Source organism: Falco punctatus (genome assembly GCF_963210335.1).
Source record: "Falco punctatus genome assembly, chromosome: 5".
NCBI classification, from domain to species: domain Eukaryota; kingdom Metazoa; phylum Chordata; class Aves; order Falconiformes; family Falconidae; genus Falco; species Falco punctatus.
In genome coordinates, this window is record NC_137584.1 from 49,505,601 (window position 1) to 49,522,209 (window position 16,609).

Here is a 16,609-nt window from a genome sequence, read left to right on the forward strand (position 1 = left end):
AAAGGGAATGAGTTCACCTGAGGGACTCCTCAAAATAACTACAAGAATCAGTTTCTACAGTACTCACATACGAATGCTCCGGAGCAAGACAGCTCAAGTCCAAATGTCAGCTAAAAGATGATCTGTCAGTCTCAACATCTTCCCTCAAAAAGGGACTTTCGTGCATTGAATCATAGTTTGGTTAGATGAAAATATCTTGACTGCCATAAAATAAGGCAAGGGAAACTTTCACATACCCCCCTAATATATCGAACAAGGTTGCTATCTAAGCCCTCACTTTTGATGTTATGCTGCGTGAAGGAGATTTGTAAATTGTATGGTCTTACTCATGTCATATTCTATTCATATCACTCCACCATTTTCTGATAGTGGCTTTCTCAGCCTTAGGTTTCTAAGGTGACTGACCTGTGACACAAAGTCTAATTAACTGACTTACTGCTTTTTCAGTAATCACATCACACCTTTAAAAATGCAGCCTTCCACACTGTGGATGTTTTGTAACTGGAACTATCTGAAATGATCTATCTGTAAAAGATTAAGAAGGGCTCATTCACGAAGCCACCTTTGTCATACACACTGCTAAAGGTTTCTGGTTTTCCACCTTCATCTGAGTTTTCCTCTCACATCTTCATCCCCTCATAGTGATTTAAGGTCCTGAAAACAATACTATCCCAGGTGCACCAGTCCTTTCTCTAGTATTTGGCCCAGCAAATCTGACAGTAAGTTTTTTATTAACAGTCCTAAATTTTGTGTTCTTGGAATTTGCAATGAAAAGCACTAATGACAAAAACTACTAATGAGTTACAAGCATGGGCAACAGAGTGACATACCAGTGTCCTCCAAGTGACAGTCGACTCTCATGGTGGAGTTTAAAGATGACTATGAAGAATCATTCCTCAAAGGCAAAGACACACACACACAATTTTTAATTTTATTTTTAAATACAGAAGTGCATGATGCAGGGCATCTTTTAAAAATCATGTGCTACACCTGTCTTAGGCAGCTCTAATTGTTTAAGTGATACTTTCAGTATTTCATATAGAGTAAGCACTTTTCTCTAGGGAAACAGGTCATGGTGAAAGATGACAAAGATATAAATGGATTCTTGGTCTGCCATTCCCATAGGACAGCTGTAAGAAAGGCATACCTTTTTTGTTTGAGAATGGTTAATTCACACACTTTCTTACATCCTCTAAAACCCCCAAACTTTTGAGCTGTGTGCTCTCTTACTTTTTTCATCCTGGTCACTTAATTTCTACAGTTTCTGGGTCATTTCTTTTACATTACCCATCACTCTATCTCACCCTACATAATATCAAAGATTAGGGTTGGGGGAAGGGGGGGGGGGGGAAGCCCTATGCAAACACCAGTCCCACCTTTCCCTACCAGATCCTTTCCAAATGCTATCTGTTTTCATGCCATAAACATGCCTAAAATTAATCTTCTTTTCAAACGACTAGTGGGGGCAGGGATTCTTACATTCCACCGGGCAGAGCTCAGCCATGGCTGATGTACTCAACATTTACGTGAGACAGTTGCAACAGATGGTAGTTTGGGTATTTTGAATTTTGTAGTTTCTCTTCATGTAAGTGTAAGGCATAATTCTGCTATGCTAACAAATTAGAATTGTGCTTGATTTACCTGCGTATAAATAGGACTACAATTTCTGCTAGCAATTTGAGCAAATTTTCTCTTATTTAAATGCGTTTGTGTACCTGTGCCTACATCCTCAATCCAGTCCTCATGGCTGAACTCTGGAGAAAACTAGCACTTCATCCTGTACGGCCTCAACAGGGAATTGTGAAGGGAATCCTCGGTATCCATGAAGGGGAGCACACGTTTACATGAAGGAACACTGCTTTGTAATTACTAGTCAACCTAAAACGTGCCTTGTGTCCTTTACCCGAAAACGCTTTAGGCACAGCTCACGGCGCAGCCGAAACACTCCGTGAGCGCCGGGGGAAGCACCCCGCGAAGGAGCGGCGCTACCCGGCTGCGCCAGCGGGACCACCTCACGGCGGCCAGCGGCGGGAAGGCCCGCAGGCAGGCCGGGCGCGGGGAGCCCGGCGGGGCGGGCAGGCAGGCAGGCAGGCAGGCAGCCCGGCGGTGCGCGGGGAGCCCGGCGGGGCGGGCAGGCAGGCAGACAGGCAGGCAGCCCGGCGGGGCAGGCAGGCAGGCAGGCAGCCCGGCGGTGCGCGGGGAGCCCGGCGGGGCGGGCAGGCAGGCAGGCAGGCAGCCCGGCGGTGCGCGGGGAGCCCGGCCGGCCGCTCCCCACAGGAGGCGGGAGGCAGCGCAGCCTCTCCCAGGGCAAAGCCGGGCAGCGGCCTCCGCCTGCCACGCGGCCGGGGAAGGCAGTTTCGCCGTCTCAAGGCGTTTCGCTTATCGCCGGCCCTCCTCGCCTCACGCAGGGCCGCTGGGCGATGCCCGCAAGCGCTCGGTGGGGCCGCCGGGCTGTCGGGGCTCGACGGCCGGCTACACCTCAGCAGCCGCGGCACAGGCCCGCCGCCCAGGGGGTGGGGAACGACGCCTTCGGGCCGGGGCCCACGGCGCTCCGCCGGGCCCGCGGTCCCGGCCTCCGCTCCTCCCCTCCCCCTGCGGGTGGTGGCGCCCCGCCGGCGGCTTGTACCTGTCCCGGAGGAGGAGGAGCCGCAGCTGGGAGCCAGAGGGACAAAGTTAACTCTGGAAAGTTTACGGGGGACCGTGGGCGGGAAGAGAAAGGCGGAGAGGAAAGGGGAAAGCTGCTCCCGCCCCGCCGGCCGCAGCCGGGACTCCCCGAGGAGGCGGCAGCAGCCGTGCCGCGGGGCCGCAGGGGACCGGGAGAAGCGGCAGCCGCAAACTCTCCGCTCCCTTCGCCGCCGGGCGCCCCCCCGCAGATACTTGGAGGCCTGCTGAGGTCACCGGCTCCCGGGAAGGGGACTCGGCCGTCCTCCTCGCCCGCCTCCCTGGGCGTCCCCGCCGCCGGGGAGAAGCGCTGTGCCGGGATCGGGGACCCCGCGCTCGGAGGAGCTCCCGCGGGGCGCAGGGCTGCTGACGGCCCCCAGCGCCGCGCTCCGTGCGCTTGAGGAGACGGAGGCCCCTTCGCCACCCGCGCTAGGGGTCGCATCCCGGCTCTTCCTCTCTGCGACCGGCGGCTCCCATGGCTCTGAGCAAAGGACTGCGGCTGCTCTGGAAGCAGGAGCCGGGGCCGAGCGCCCTGCTGGAGGCGCGCACCCGCCAGGACTGCCTGTTGCTGGAGGCCGGCACCGTGGCGGCGCTCAGTAAGTGCCCCGCGGCGGGCGGGCGGCCGGGCCGGGCCGGGGGAGCCTGCGGCGTGGGGAGGCGGCGTGTCTGTGGGTGCGCGCCCGGTCCCTCCGTGGTGCCTGCGAAGCGGTGCCGGGGTGCAGCGGCCGGTGCCCAGGCGGTTTGGGGCACTTTGCCCTGTAGCGTGGAGAGAGAGGAAGGGAGAGCGCAGAGCCGGGCCCCGGGGAACTCGCTCACCTCCCTTTAAACCCCGGCCTCCGGCATGGCCCTCCAGGCATGCCCACTTGTTGAGGTTTTGGGGTGAGCCCGGTGCCCTGCCATGCGGGGACCGTTGGTCAGCATTTCCTCCCTGTGCGACTCCAGGCCTGATCCATGACCGACCGGCTCTTTCCCTGCCCTGGGTGCCTTTAGCTTCCTCACCCGCAGCCGGGGTGGAAGAGCCAGGAGAGGCCACCCGCCTGCCTGGTGGCTGTGGGGTCTCGGCACAGGTCACCTTTGCTGTGCAAGGCTGGTACCTTGCAGCCTTACGCTGTACAGCATGAGCCTTGCTGACTGCAGAGGAGGGTCCCGCTAAAGGGACGGAGCCTGCTGCCTCTCGAAGAAATTTCTATTTAGCTACATCGGGTGCTAATCACCAGTTCACAGCAGAGACTGTTTTGGATGACTGACTCAAGACTCATGTCCCGTAAAGAAACCCTGGCTTCTTGCTGTGGTTCCATACCTGCCCTTATAGTTTGCACTGTATGTGGTTGCTTGGGTGTCTGGTTCCTACTGGAGGAGCTCGAGTCTCACCTGGGGCATTGGAAGTAGTAAACGTGTTCAGGGTTGTCTCATCTTGTGTTTTGATACTTACCGCCCGTGAGTTAATGCAATACTAATGTTGAGGCATGCACAGAAAAATGAGGTGACTGAGAATGTAAGGTGCAAAAAGTCATGCGGATGAACACGCAGTGCTCGTGCTGTGTTCTTAAATGGTTTTGTGTGTGACACTTACCTGTTCCTGCAATCATTTGCAATATTTGTGGTGCTGTAGGAGTCGATATTCAAGCAGCTCAAAGGAAAAGGGGAAGACTTAAACTGTGAACTCTGTGTAGTAAGAACTGTGAGAGTGTTGTGGTTTGTACACAATGTCAGGGCAGGATCCAGGTCCACTGAGCTGAATTTTCTGTGATACACGGTGGCAAGATGTCCAGACTAAAATGCTTTATTTTCAGGTATTGGGGATTTTATGAATTAAGAAAGCCACAAAGGTCATCAGGTGGCACCTGATTTTCACAAGAATAGTTTTGATATAGTCCTGGAAAATTTTTGACATGTAATGATAAAGGTCTGTCCTTTGCCACACTTGTGGTTGTTTTGTTTTGGTTTTTTTTTTTTTTTTTTAATTTAATTGGAATTTTATGTTGTGTAATACGTTGAGGGTTCAGTTTCTTGTTAACTTCATTGGTTGTAGTGGACCTGAATGTGTTACATTTTTCTAGGGTTTTTTTTTGTGTCAGTTTTCAATGAACTGACAAAGTGAAAGGTCTGGTAGTACTGAGCAGCATTTTGCTTGCTTTCCCTGATGCAAAAACCTGTTGACATTAAAGCTCTCCATTGATTTCAATGGGTTTTGATCTGTTTCCTTATTCTGATACAAATCTAAAGCAGCTCCACTGCCTAAAGTCAATGTGCATGAATAAAATTGAGAGACCCAGTATTCATCTAGAGCACCCCAAGCCATTTGTATGACCAGTAGTTGGAAAGATTGTTTGCAATCTCACTCATCCAAGGGTGTCATCAATTTAGAGTAGATTTTTCTTCCCCAGTGTTGTTATTCCCCGTTTGAATTGCTACTGCTAAAAATTATTAGAGAATTTATATAGTCTCTTAAAATGTACGTTAGAATTTTGAAGTGGTGATTTGTATAGCAGCTAGTGTGAAAGCCTGTTTGCCATGCTTTTTGAAAGTCCAGTTTCACCTTTTGAGGTAACTGTAATCATGCATGTGTTGGCATCCAGCCCACTCCATGCTAATAACTTTGTAATTTTATTTCATTTGGTTTCTCTTTTCCTGCCTGGGTTGGTTCCTATGTTGTAGGAAAAGCTAGCTTATCCAGTTGAGCCTGTTTCGTTTGTTTCTTCTGTTTATGCAGCAAAGGACCAGAAAAGGAGGGAAAACCAGCAGTAGGTATTGTGATGGTAAATTTGTAATTGTGTAGAGGAAGTGCCACAGCCAGGGTGGTAACAACACTTAATTCTGTTGTTTGACTGGCCTTTAGATTGTTACTAACCTTAGAACGCTTCAGTGGAAGGTTAACATAAACGTCATGTATGTGTGGTTTCAGATAGCACTAGGATTGTGTTAATTTTGGCTTCTCTGTCTGATTTTCAATTTCTAAAGTAAAGTTTTTTAAAAATGGCATACCTGTGTTGAGAAGGAATTACACAGCTGTGCCTTATGCAAACTTCCACACTAAAAAGCAGATAAGGTATACCTGAAGCACTTCAGTTGTACAACAGTTAATGCAGTTTTGCAATAGCAGCCTTGTCCATAGAACTGTAGAGAAGAATAATCATGGATGGACACCAAAGGCCTGAGAATAAATTTTAGTAATTGTTCGTTATTCTTTTTCCAGAATTACTAAGTGTCTCTGCCCTTGAACAGGCATGACATCTGCACTTTTTTGGAAGATCAATTGCTTCTGTAATACTTTTGTACTAGAAGAAACTTAAATGTTGAATTTAACCTAGTTCGAGTGGCATAATGGAGTGAGAATCATCCTAGAAGAAGTGGTGTTACAAAAAAGAAATCTAAAACCCCACACACTTGTGTAAGCACAATTTCTGTACAGGCCATAAACTTCTGGCCAACTCATAATTAAAATAAACCCTTTCAAATATGTAACCCAAAAATTTGATACTGTCTTGTGAATGGATGACTTTATACTTTTTATTCTCATTATAAAGATCATGATGAGAGTTTTCGTTGTAAATTGTTTGTATTTCAGAATTTCCTTATTGCATATTAACAGTTAATACTTTTAACTTGAAAAATATTTGCACTTCTGGTATCAGTAGTGGGAAAATATTATAGAGATCTCTAATTGTCTGAGATGTTAGCAATTCATAAAATGAGAACGCTTGGGCTGTAACAGAGACCTAACCTGAAAAACTTTTGGAAAAATCAAGGAATCAAAAATCACAGCAGGAAACCTAGCTACATAACCCCAAACCCCTTAACTTAATCTGCATAGTGATGTGATATCAACAGAACAGTTTTCTGTTCTAGCATGAATTACATAGTATTTTTGAAGGTGGGAGGTTTTCTTCCTCTTCTTATGATGTCACTGTAGGGTGGAGGGTAAAAATCACTGTTTTGAATTTAACAGCAAATTTTGCAAGAGGCTTTTTTTGCTCACTGGCTTCAGTCATCTCCAGAAGGATGGGTGACAGCCTGAAGCAATACTTCCCAAGATTTCTCTGAACTAGAACAACAATAGTTAAGATTCTATGGAAGAAACTTAAGAGTCATAAAGGCTGAAGAAAAATTGTCATTGATTTAGAAGTTTTTGCTTCTACAAGAGAGAGTATAGGTACAAATGCTGTTCCTGCTTTTAAAACATTACAGTTTTAACACTTTATAGATTAAGTGAACTGCACAAGGCAGTTCTGAACCGCTGTCAAGGCAGTCACTGAGCTAAACTAAGGCTTTAGTGCTGAAAATACAGTTATTTAACCTTATTGTAGCAGGTAATCTTAGTGAAATGATGTCAACAGGAGTGCTCTGCTATTGAAATTCAGCATACAAATATGGCTTTGCAAGGGCAGAGCCAAAGGGTGCACAGGTGGTTTGGGTTTTTTTGGTGGTTTTTGGTTTTTTGGGCGTTTTTTTGTGAGCACTTTGATTCCGCATTTGCTTTTATTAAAGGATGTTACAACACCTATTATAGTGGATCCTAAATGACTATGGTGTTTTGAAGACAGTGAAATTCAAAGTTGATACAGTGCATATTTTTGCAAGTAGGACTGAAGCTTTTCCTCCAGACTTTCACCCACAGATCTGGGAAGTAAGCCTTTACTAGGGACAAGTTTATATAGAGTTAAGTTGTGTGTACACTCCACAAAGCAGCTCTGTGTCTCCACTGTGGCATCAGTTGCAGGTATGTGTGTGGTTCTCTGATGTGGCTGAGTGAAATCAGTAGAGCCTTCCAGGGGAAGGGATGCTAAACCAGGAAGTGGCAATTATTTAACTGCATATCTTCTTTTGTACAGAATGCAGTTTCTGTGCTGTATGAACATTCACTGTTTACAATTAGCTTTAGTTTTATATTTAGGTGGGTAAATATGCCACTGAGTGGGATATGGAAATCAAACACTAATACATGTGTAAGCCTATTGTGAATGTATTTCTAAGCACTATACACTATCCAAAACAGAGCCCTACAGCATGACTCATTTTTACTGTTATGCAAGTATATTTATATAGCTAGTCTCCCTATTCTATCTGTATTCCTAAAACTTTTTTCTTTAAATTAAAAAAGAAAATAATTAAATTATCCAATTACAAAGTTTTATAAAATCTGTAGTTTAGTGGTGTTCAAACTTTTTCTATTTGTGGATCCCTACAAAACTTCTAGTAGAAGTAATCTATGTAGCAGAAGCCTTGCTTTCCTTGGTTGTGCTGGCAATGGACACTTGTAAACTATGGTTTCTCAGGCTGGAATTCACTGCTATAGGTTATAAGAACAAGCGTGTGTTACAGTTGAAATGCAAATCAGGTACACAGAAAAAGGAAGATGTATTGGTGTAAGTGTAGAGTGTAGATTACAAGATTTGTTTTTTATGCTAGGAAACTGGTAGTGGTTGCAAGGTATGAATTCTATTTGGTGGTTTATGTCTCTAGTGACTACAAGTTTCTGTTAATATATGTGACAGGAGCCACATAAAGATAATGGTCAAGCTCTAGAGAAATGACTTGGGGACTTCCTTTTTATCTGTATGTTCTTGACTGCCTGCAGTCCACAGGGCTGGCCAGTAGAAACCTGGTGGATTTATAGGTCCATTCCTCTTTGGTTGTGAATGAATATATTCATATATACACATGCAAGTATGAAAACATAATCCCTCACTAGAAGCAGAATATTCTCAATCCAATATATAAAACCAGTGAACCGATCTTTCCAAAGTGCCACTTTGCTGATTTGTTTGTTGTGTTTTCAACCAGAAATATAACTTTCTAGAAAAATTGGTAAATACATGGCTTAGTGTTTTGAATATTCACACTCTTAACTGTAACTCTGACCACAGACTTCTTCCCAACTCTGTATTACTTGACCTATATGGTATTTCAGAATACAGCTGGACTAGCATAATGCCTTTGTAGCTCAGATTGAATGTCAACAGCAAGATTTTAATGAAGAAAGATAATGAAAATACAACAAAATGCTTTAGGTCTGTCTGGAATTTGGAGGCAAACTAACCATCTAAACTCCCATAATACCAGACATTGGACATATTTCTAGGTAGATGCTGATAGTAGTGTGTATATATATATTTTTTTTTCTCATGTGTTTTCAGCTTTTTTTTTTGTGTATGAAATTTCTGTTTGATAATTTGCTTTTTCTGGGGAAAATTCATACTTCTTTCCCTAAAATGCTAAATGACGCCAATAAAGGAGACAGGCAATTGAGATCCCATCACATCACTTAGAAATGCTTCAGTATATCTATATATCTATCTAGTGGTACCCACAGCTGAGCAGGTGTCTATTTCCAGAAACAGGTATAAGAATCAGAGAGGAGAGCCAGAATCTGTAATCTGGTCCCAGACTATTTTCTTCAAGAGCTTTCTTCAGTTTTATCTTTAATTTGTAAGTATTATGATGTCTGTCCTTAATGTTGGACTTGGAACTATGGTACCTTTCTGCCCTCTTACTCTGGTCACTGACCTTTCTGAGCACTTATGTTTGAGACCCGTGCAGTTCCTGCTGCAATCTGGGGGATTAGCCCTGAGGAAGGGTTGAGTAAAGGAAACTACATCTGGCCAGTTCCTGCTAGCTGTTCAATTGAATTTACAGCTTTTACAAGCAGGAAGTCACACGTGGATAGGCCGTGTGGTATATGTAGTTGTATGTCTTTTCATGGTGTTTTTCTTTGGCTCTGAAATACTTTACGCATGGAAAAACGTCACTTTATATCGAGTTTATTGTATCTTATTTTCATTGAATTATTGTTTGCCTCTTGTTTTGCAAGGGTTAAAATTTTGAGCTAACATGCCAATCTTATATATAATTTAGATCAGGAGCTTTTACATAATTGATATTAAGAAAAGTTCTTGAGGAATGCAGACAGTGTGCAGGTCTGTAAAGCTGTTATGAGCACAGCACAGTTGTGGTATTTATTGCAGAAGGGTGGATACTCAATTATGTACTTGGTGGAAGTAAACATTACTAGAAGTAATGGGAAGCTTTAGTGGAATTTAGTAATTACTATGTATACTGTTTAGTTACTTATAGTTTATTATTTAGTTAACTTATAGTTGTATACCTATAACAAATGCACTATGTATTTGCAAACTCAGCTTGTTCTCTGAGTAGAAAACTTAATGAGTTTCATCAACTTCCGTAGCAGTATTGCGCATTAACTATATATATGAATGTATGCATGTATCTCAAGCTGTCTGGCTTGAAAAAGGAAGGATTTTACATGTGAGCAGAGTCCAGTTAAATATCCAGTCCTTGTCCTAGGTTTTCAAGCAGACCATTCTCACTGCCTCTGAAATGCAGAGTTTTTATGAAAGCTCTTGCAGAATAAACCCATTGACTTTGGAACATTTAACAGAGAAACATGGAAATTATTTTCATGTTACTGATTAGAAAAGTACTATGTCTTTGGACACTTATAGCTGTCAAATTTGTTGCTAAAACAGTGTTTCCAATATTCTTGAAACTTGTAAGATTTATATTTTTCCTGTTTGTCAACAATTCTTTGGAGTTTCGTAGTAATTTTTCCCTTTAACTCTCTTCATCCAGCACTACCTTTCTGATTCTGGCGCTTGTGTCCTAACACTGTTTGCAGATAATCTAGGAGATGTTTTAGACCAGGTTTTGATGACAGTTATTTGAGATTTCCATGAGAAATTTTTAAGATTTATAAACATTTCTTTTTAATAATAAGATACGAACTCGGCTTAAGCCCTCTGCAATAATGTCCTTTTAAATCACGTTTAAGTCATCGTTTCTGTGTATTGCTTTTTGTAATGGTTCTTGGGGATTCCTTCTCCCTTACCTCCTCCTGAAAAGTAAAAAAAAAATTCTGGGGTGTGTCAGAGTGCAGCTAGGACCTCCCAGTGCTGGAGGCTTGACGCCTATATCCTCACTTGTACACTGGCAGGGCATGAGGGGAGACAGTGCTGTGGTGGCTGGAGGCTGGGAGTCATGAAGGAGTCATCCCCCCAGTCACTCGGGGGATGTGAGTGGAGGGTGTGCAGCCTGCAGGACCTGCTGCCTCACCTCTGCTGCCTGAGGCCCCTGCCATGGCCCATGCGAAATGCTGGTGGTCACAGCCTGTCTCAGGAATTTGTGTGACACTGAGAAGTATAATGGGACAGGAGACTTCAAGTTCCAGCAGTATCCATAATAAAGGGATTTATTTTTCCCACACACACATTGGATCTGTATGTAGTAAAATATTCTGGCCTCTCCATCGGTGTGACCCACAGGCATAGCTGTGTCTGTTTGGCAGGTTCCTTCCCTCTCAAACTATCCACAGGTGAGGTCTTGGAGTGTGCTGTGTCTCTACAGAGGTGTCAAGGAAAGATCTCTGTCACTTTTGGTTTCTGAGTCTAAATTGCTTTAGGGAGCAAAATGAACCCTAGAATAAACAACAGAATCTGCCATGTGGTAGAAGTTACTGGCAAATCTGCCATGTGTAGAAGTTACTGGCAAGTTGTTAGCCAGTAAAAAAGAGAGGCAATGCAGCCTGGAGTCCTCCTGGAGCTTTGTGTTCGGAGCCTGCTCCTCCCTTCCAGGCACTTCTGCTGGTACTGATGCCCTGACTGATGCTGTTGTGCAGGCAAATGTCAGATGGCCTGCCCAGAACGATGGTGCATTTCTGTACCAGTATTGGCAAAATACAGCTGTTTATGCATTTGGAAAAGTCCTGTGCCTTGAGCTGATGTATGGTGATGCCACTGGCCTGACCTGGGAAACTTTGGTGGCTTCTGTATGTGCCAGTGTCAGTCTTCTTTTGTTAGCCGCATGAGTTGTGTGTTGCTTGTGTCCATGCTGAAATAAAATCCATTCTTTCGGATCATACTTTTTTTTGCCAGACACTTTAACAGCCAGCTTTCCAACCCATAATTCTGTTTTGAAGAGTATCACCATGCTTTCAGGGTGTCTTTTAAATGCTTTCAGGTTGTGTCTAGCCTGCAAGTTTGTGAGCTCCTGCATCAATCTGAGATCTGAATCTCTTGCTGTTTCTGTCATTCTCTGTTTCCTTCTAAAGCTGGAACACTTGGAGCAAGAGTTCTGTTTCTGTTTTTACCTTTTTATTTTAAAGGGAATGAAGACAAGCTTTTAACGCAGAAAACACATTTAAGGAAAAAGTTGGTATGTTGTTGCTGTTCTTTTCTACTTGCTGAAGATGCCATGAATAATGAAACATCACTTTTTAAACTTTTTTTTATATATGTATACATAAGGAGGGCTTGACAGGGAGGTGTTGTTTGTGGTGTTGTGTTTTTTTGACGTTGGGTTTTTTTTTAATGAAACGTTTTTATAGTCTATCTAAACTGTTTTTGCTGAAGTTTGGTGGTTTTTTTTTGAAGTGCCAGAGAACAGAGCTTCCAGTAGTCTCAGCTCTTAAGAGGTGCTGTTAGTGTCCAGACGTTTACGTTACCCAATAAAAATTCCTGTATCCTCTTTCTGTGGCTTATGTTTTGTTTCATAGGTTTGTGTGATATCAACATTATACTAGTTTCTCCTGATTCACTCAGTGTTTCTAAGAAAGCAAAGTAGATAAGTTGTGAAAGTCTGATAGCAAATTTATCTGATAGCAAAAAAATAAGAAAAAATTAACAAGTCTTCCTTAATCTGTATGGGTGCAAAAGCTGAGATGAACATGTTTTGATTTCCTTTGTCTCTACTAAGGAATTTTGTGCATGGAATTTTCCTTCCTTTCACTGCAAATGTCAGCAATATACAGAATATTTATCTGTTTTCCATGCTTCTCACTGAGCTACTTGCCGCTTAAGGTTTATAAAGAAAAGTCTGTTTCTGTCTTTTCTGTTCTATCATCCATTGCAGGCAGTTCTGTTTGTCCTTTTTATGCCCAGAAGTTTCAGATTTTTTTAACTGCTGAAGTTTATTAGGAACATAAGATTGTAAAGTATTAGCTAACCTCTAAAATACCATGTTGCTGTTTATCTGTGGTTTGAGAAGTAAAAGGACATTTGAGGGTCCACAGCCTGTTTTTCTTATTCATGAGGCTAACCTTGCTCCTCACTGGGAAATATATACAGAATGCAGATTTATGCATTCAGGAAGTACTTCGGTTTTAATAAAGTAGCCAATGACAAGTTTGGGCCGTGTTCTGGCTTAAATTCTACATTTTCACCTTGTGCCCATTGAAATAAGTTGTTGCAGAAATACGCAAATCTAGCATCAGCATCTGACCCTTTGTTGATTTATTTTAATCATCTAATTCTTACTTCACTAATATCTGTTTAATTCCTCTTGAAACCAACAGCTGATATTGTGTCTACATCAAATTATTTTATCTTGCACAAAAACATTCCAATTCTGTCTGAAACTAGACTGTGAGAATCTGGAAGCAGAAACCATTTCTTTTTGAGCATAAAGAAAAGATAAATTTACGTTATGGCCAGGCAAATTATTATTTTTGTTCTTGTTTTAGAATGGTGTAAAGTTTACATGTACTTATATATTCCTTTACTTATTCTGAAACCGATGTGGCATTTGTACCGTAGAAAAAGAACGTTACTAATGAATACATAAATTGGAAAAAAGGTAGAGAGTGTCCTTTCTTCTAGGGTGGTGTGTGGAGACAGTATGCGTTTCTGTCCCATCACGTCTTAATCAATGTGTTCTTACAGTATTTTAACCCTACCTTTATACAGTTGTTTTGTTTACTGAGAGAAATAGCTGGGAAGCATTTGCGTAGGCAATATCAATCTGAAAATTTTATAAAGACTAGAAAACTAAGGTTTGCTGCCTTTTTTTTTTTTTTTTTTTTTTGTTTCTCAGCTCCAGAAGAAAAGGATGCAATTAAAGGACAATATGAAAAACTCATGGATGCTTATGGCTGCTTAGGAGAGCTTCAGCTTAAAAGTGGTAAGTGACCATCTCTGTGACTGAGATTATAAAATGCTCAGACCATGCTGAACAACAAGTAGCTGAAGTTGCTCGGTTCATTAACTTGTGACAGCTAACTGCACCTTGTTACCTACAGTCCAAAAAACGTCTATTTATTTTTCTGTGCTGTGCCAAAAACATATCACTAAATGATAGTCTAAGAATTTTGGATTTTTTTTCTCACTTTTGTTTTGTCTTAACATTCTTAGCTGCCTGAAGGTAATTGCTGGGTTTTTTTCCCTACCACATTTGTTGAAGGCAAGCTATGATTTACTTTTTTGTGACGGATTATGTTTAAACACTGGTTAATCATGGTTATCTGAGACTGCAGTTCCACAGACTGGCAATACCTGTTATAATGCCCAATTGCCTTTAACTGGATATTTCACATGTATAAGGATTTGCAGAAGCAGCCCTTTAACTTCAACTAGTATATAGTGAATATATATTGTCATTGCTGTAAATTTCTATACAGTTTGGGAATCTTGCTTTAGCAAAGGACTTGCTATTACACTGCCTACAGGAATGTTAATGGAAATAGCATGTTTTAGGAAGAGAACTGCAGTCACTGATTTGAAGGTAATAGTACCTTACATGGCAGTCTTCAAATTCACTAATGAAAAAGATGCATTAAAGCAAAAAGCAGTATATGCCTTGTTCCCATAGTCTTCTTATGGTAAGCCTTAATTTTGACTTTTAGGAATTAAAAGTCTGTTTTCTATATAACTCAATGCTTGGTCAAGGAGTCTGCCAAAGGCAGTGGTGGTGTGAGCACTGCTGTATTTAGACCACTAGGTGTAAGTGTATCTTTTTGCAGCCTGCTTACCATTTTATGGCTTGAGCAGTATGACTTGAGATTATTCTGAAAAGGTGACTGCAATCTGAAAGATTTCTGTGTCATAATTTAAAACTGTAGGCCCATCTATTCTTTTAAAATTAATGTGGGCTTTTTGTTTGTTTTGTTTCTTGTGGAGTTAATTAGGCATTTCTATGGAGATTAATATAAATTTGTTAACGTAATTAAAAAAGGAGGGCTTGTGATTAGTTTTTTTTTGGTGCTTGGACCTGGTTTTCTTCATAGAAGTCTAATGAATCCTGTTGTAGTAGTAAAGGAATGTAGCTATTGAATTCATGCTACAGATGAGTGTATGTGATGGGAACTAAATATATCCAGTTTTAGTCTTCATATTAAGAGGTGAATGATTTAAAATGAGGTGTGAAATATTCTCAGCCTTATTTTTTTCTCTTTTATGCTTTTATTACTGTGTTTCCCGTGTTGTTATTTCTTTTTGAACAACGCCTGTGTACCTTTACTGCCCTTAAGTGTGAGGCTTTCCTCTCTGAGCTTTGTCACTACGCCTCTGTCATATTCTAGCATTAAATTACAAGTCCTGGTACAGGACTTCCTTTGCAATGAATTGTTAAAATTTGTATTAGTAAAATTTGGATTTAAAAGTTAAATACTGGAGGGAAACTTCTAATTGTGATTGAGTGGAAAATCAAGAGAGTCATGCTGTAATGGTACACAAAAGTAAGCAAACATTTTCTGCTGCTGAACATGTTTAAAAACCAAAGATGATTGCACATCTGCCATCTCACCATTCAACAGGTAGCCCAGGTCTTTCACAGTCTCAGCTAGATGTTCTGTCTTACATATAAGTAAATTCCATCCCTTTAGCTTACATAAAAGATTAACACTAGAAAAGAATTGTATTGGGTTTGTGTGGCAAGGTTTTGGTAGCAGGGGGGCTACAGGCGTGGTTTCTGTGAGATGCTTCTAGAAGCTTCCCCTGTATCCAGTGGGGCCAATGCCAGCCGGCTGCAAGATGGACCTGCTGCTGGTCAAGGCTGAGCCCATTAGTGGTGGTGGTAGCACCTCTGGGATAACATATTTCAGATTGGGGAAAAAAACCTGCACAACTGCAGCTGGAGAAGAGAGGAGTGAGAGTATGTGAGAGAAACAACTCTGCAGACACCCAGTTCAGTGAAGAAGGAGGGCGAGTAGGTGCTTCAGGTGTCAGAGTAGACATGGTGAGGCAGGCTGTCCACCTGCAGCCCATGGAGGGCCCCACGCCAAGCAGAGGGATGCCCAAAGGAGGCTGTGACCCTGTGGGAAGCTCATGCTGGAGCAGGGTCCGCTGGAGCAGGGTCCTGGCAGGGCTTGTGAGCCCGTGGGGGACCCACCCTGGAGCAGTCTGTGCCTGAAGGACGGCACCCCATCGAGGGGACCCCACGCTGGAGCAGTTCATGAAGAACTGCAGCCCACGGGAAGGGCTCACATTGGAGGAGTCTGTGGGGGACTGTCCCCTGTGGGAGGGACCCCAGGCTGGAGCAGGGCAGAGTGTGAGGAGCCTCCTGCCCCAGAGACAGCGTGTGATGGACTGACCGCAGCCCCATTCCCCGACCCCTGCGCCGCTGGTGGGGAGGGGGGAGAGAAAATGGGGAGTGAAGTTAAGCCTGGGAAGGAGGAAGGGGTGGGAGGAAGGTGTTTTTAAAATTTGGTTGTGTTTCTTATTACCCTATTCTGATTTGACTGGTAATAAATTAAATTAATTTCCCCAAGGGAAGTCTGTTTTGCACGTGACAGTAATCAGTGAGTGAACTTTCCCCATCCTTATCTTGACCCATGAGCCTTTTGTTATATTTTCTCTCCCCTGTCCAGCTGAGGAGTGGGAGTGATAGAGTGGCTTTGGTGGGTTGTCCAGCCAGGGTCAACCCACCACAGGAATGCAGTGTAACTTTTTTTCTTTTTTATATAATGTATTTTAGCAGCTGCGAACAAGGGCATAATAGGCCCGCTCTTCACTAAGCACCAGTGATCACATAGACTTTGTTCAGGAGTATCAGGGGTTTTTTTTCATAGTACTAGAAACCTGCAAACCATAAGAACTAAATTAACTGTAACTATTTGTGAAAGTAGATTCCACTGGAATTTTAAGAGTGTATTTGTAGGGAAGAAGGGGAGGTTTTTTTTCAAGACTTGAAAGATATCTCTGAGCACTTTAATTAATCTGTA

At 43.0% G+C, this 16,609-nt stretch overlaps 1 protein-coding gene across 3 annotated transcripts in view; it reads left to right on the plus strand.

Moving 5' to 3' along the window:
• Positions 1 to 2,237: 2,237 nt before the first annotated feature.
• Positions 2,238 to 16,609, plus strand: part of SYNJ2 (synaptojanin 2) — an 80,838-nt gene continuing 66,466 nt past the window's right edge. Inside the window, exons 1-2 of one of the 3 annotated variants that reach the window (XM_080388462.1) lie at positions 2,238 to 3,257; positions 13,486 to 13,572. In XM_080388462.1, the coding sequence (XP_080244588.1) occupies positions 3,137 to 3,257; positions 13,486 to 13,572 (208 nt within the window). In that variant the 5' untranslated portion in view covers positions 2,238 to 3,136. The remainder of the gene's footprint in view (positions 3,258 to 13,485; positions 13,573 to 16,609) is intronic. The other 2 variants (XM_080388461.1, XM_080388463.1) reach the window with 2 other exon arrangements.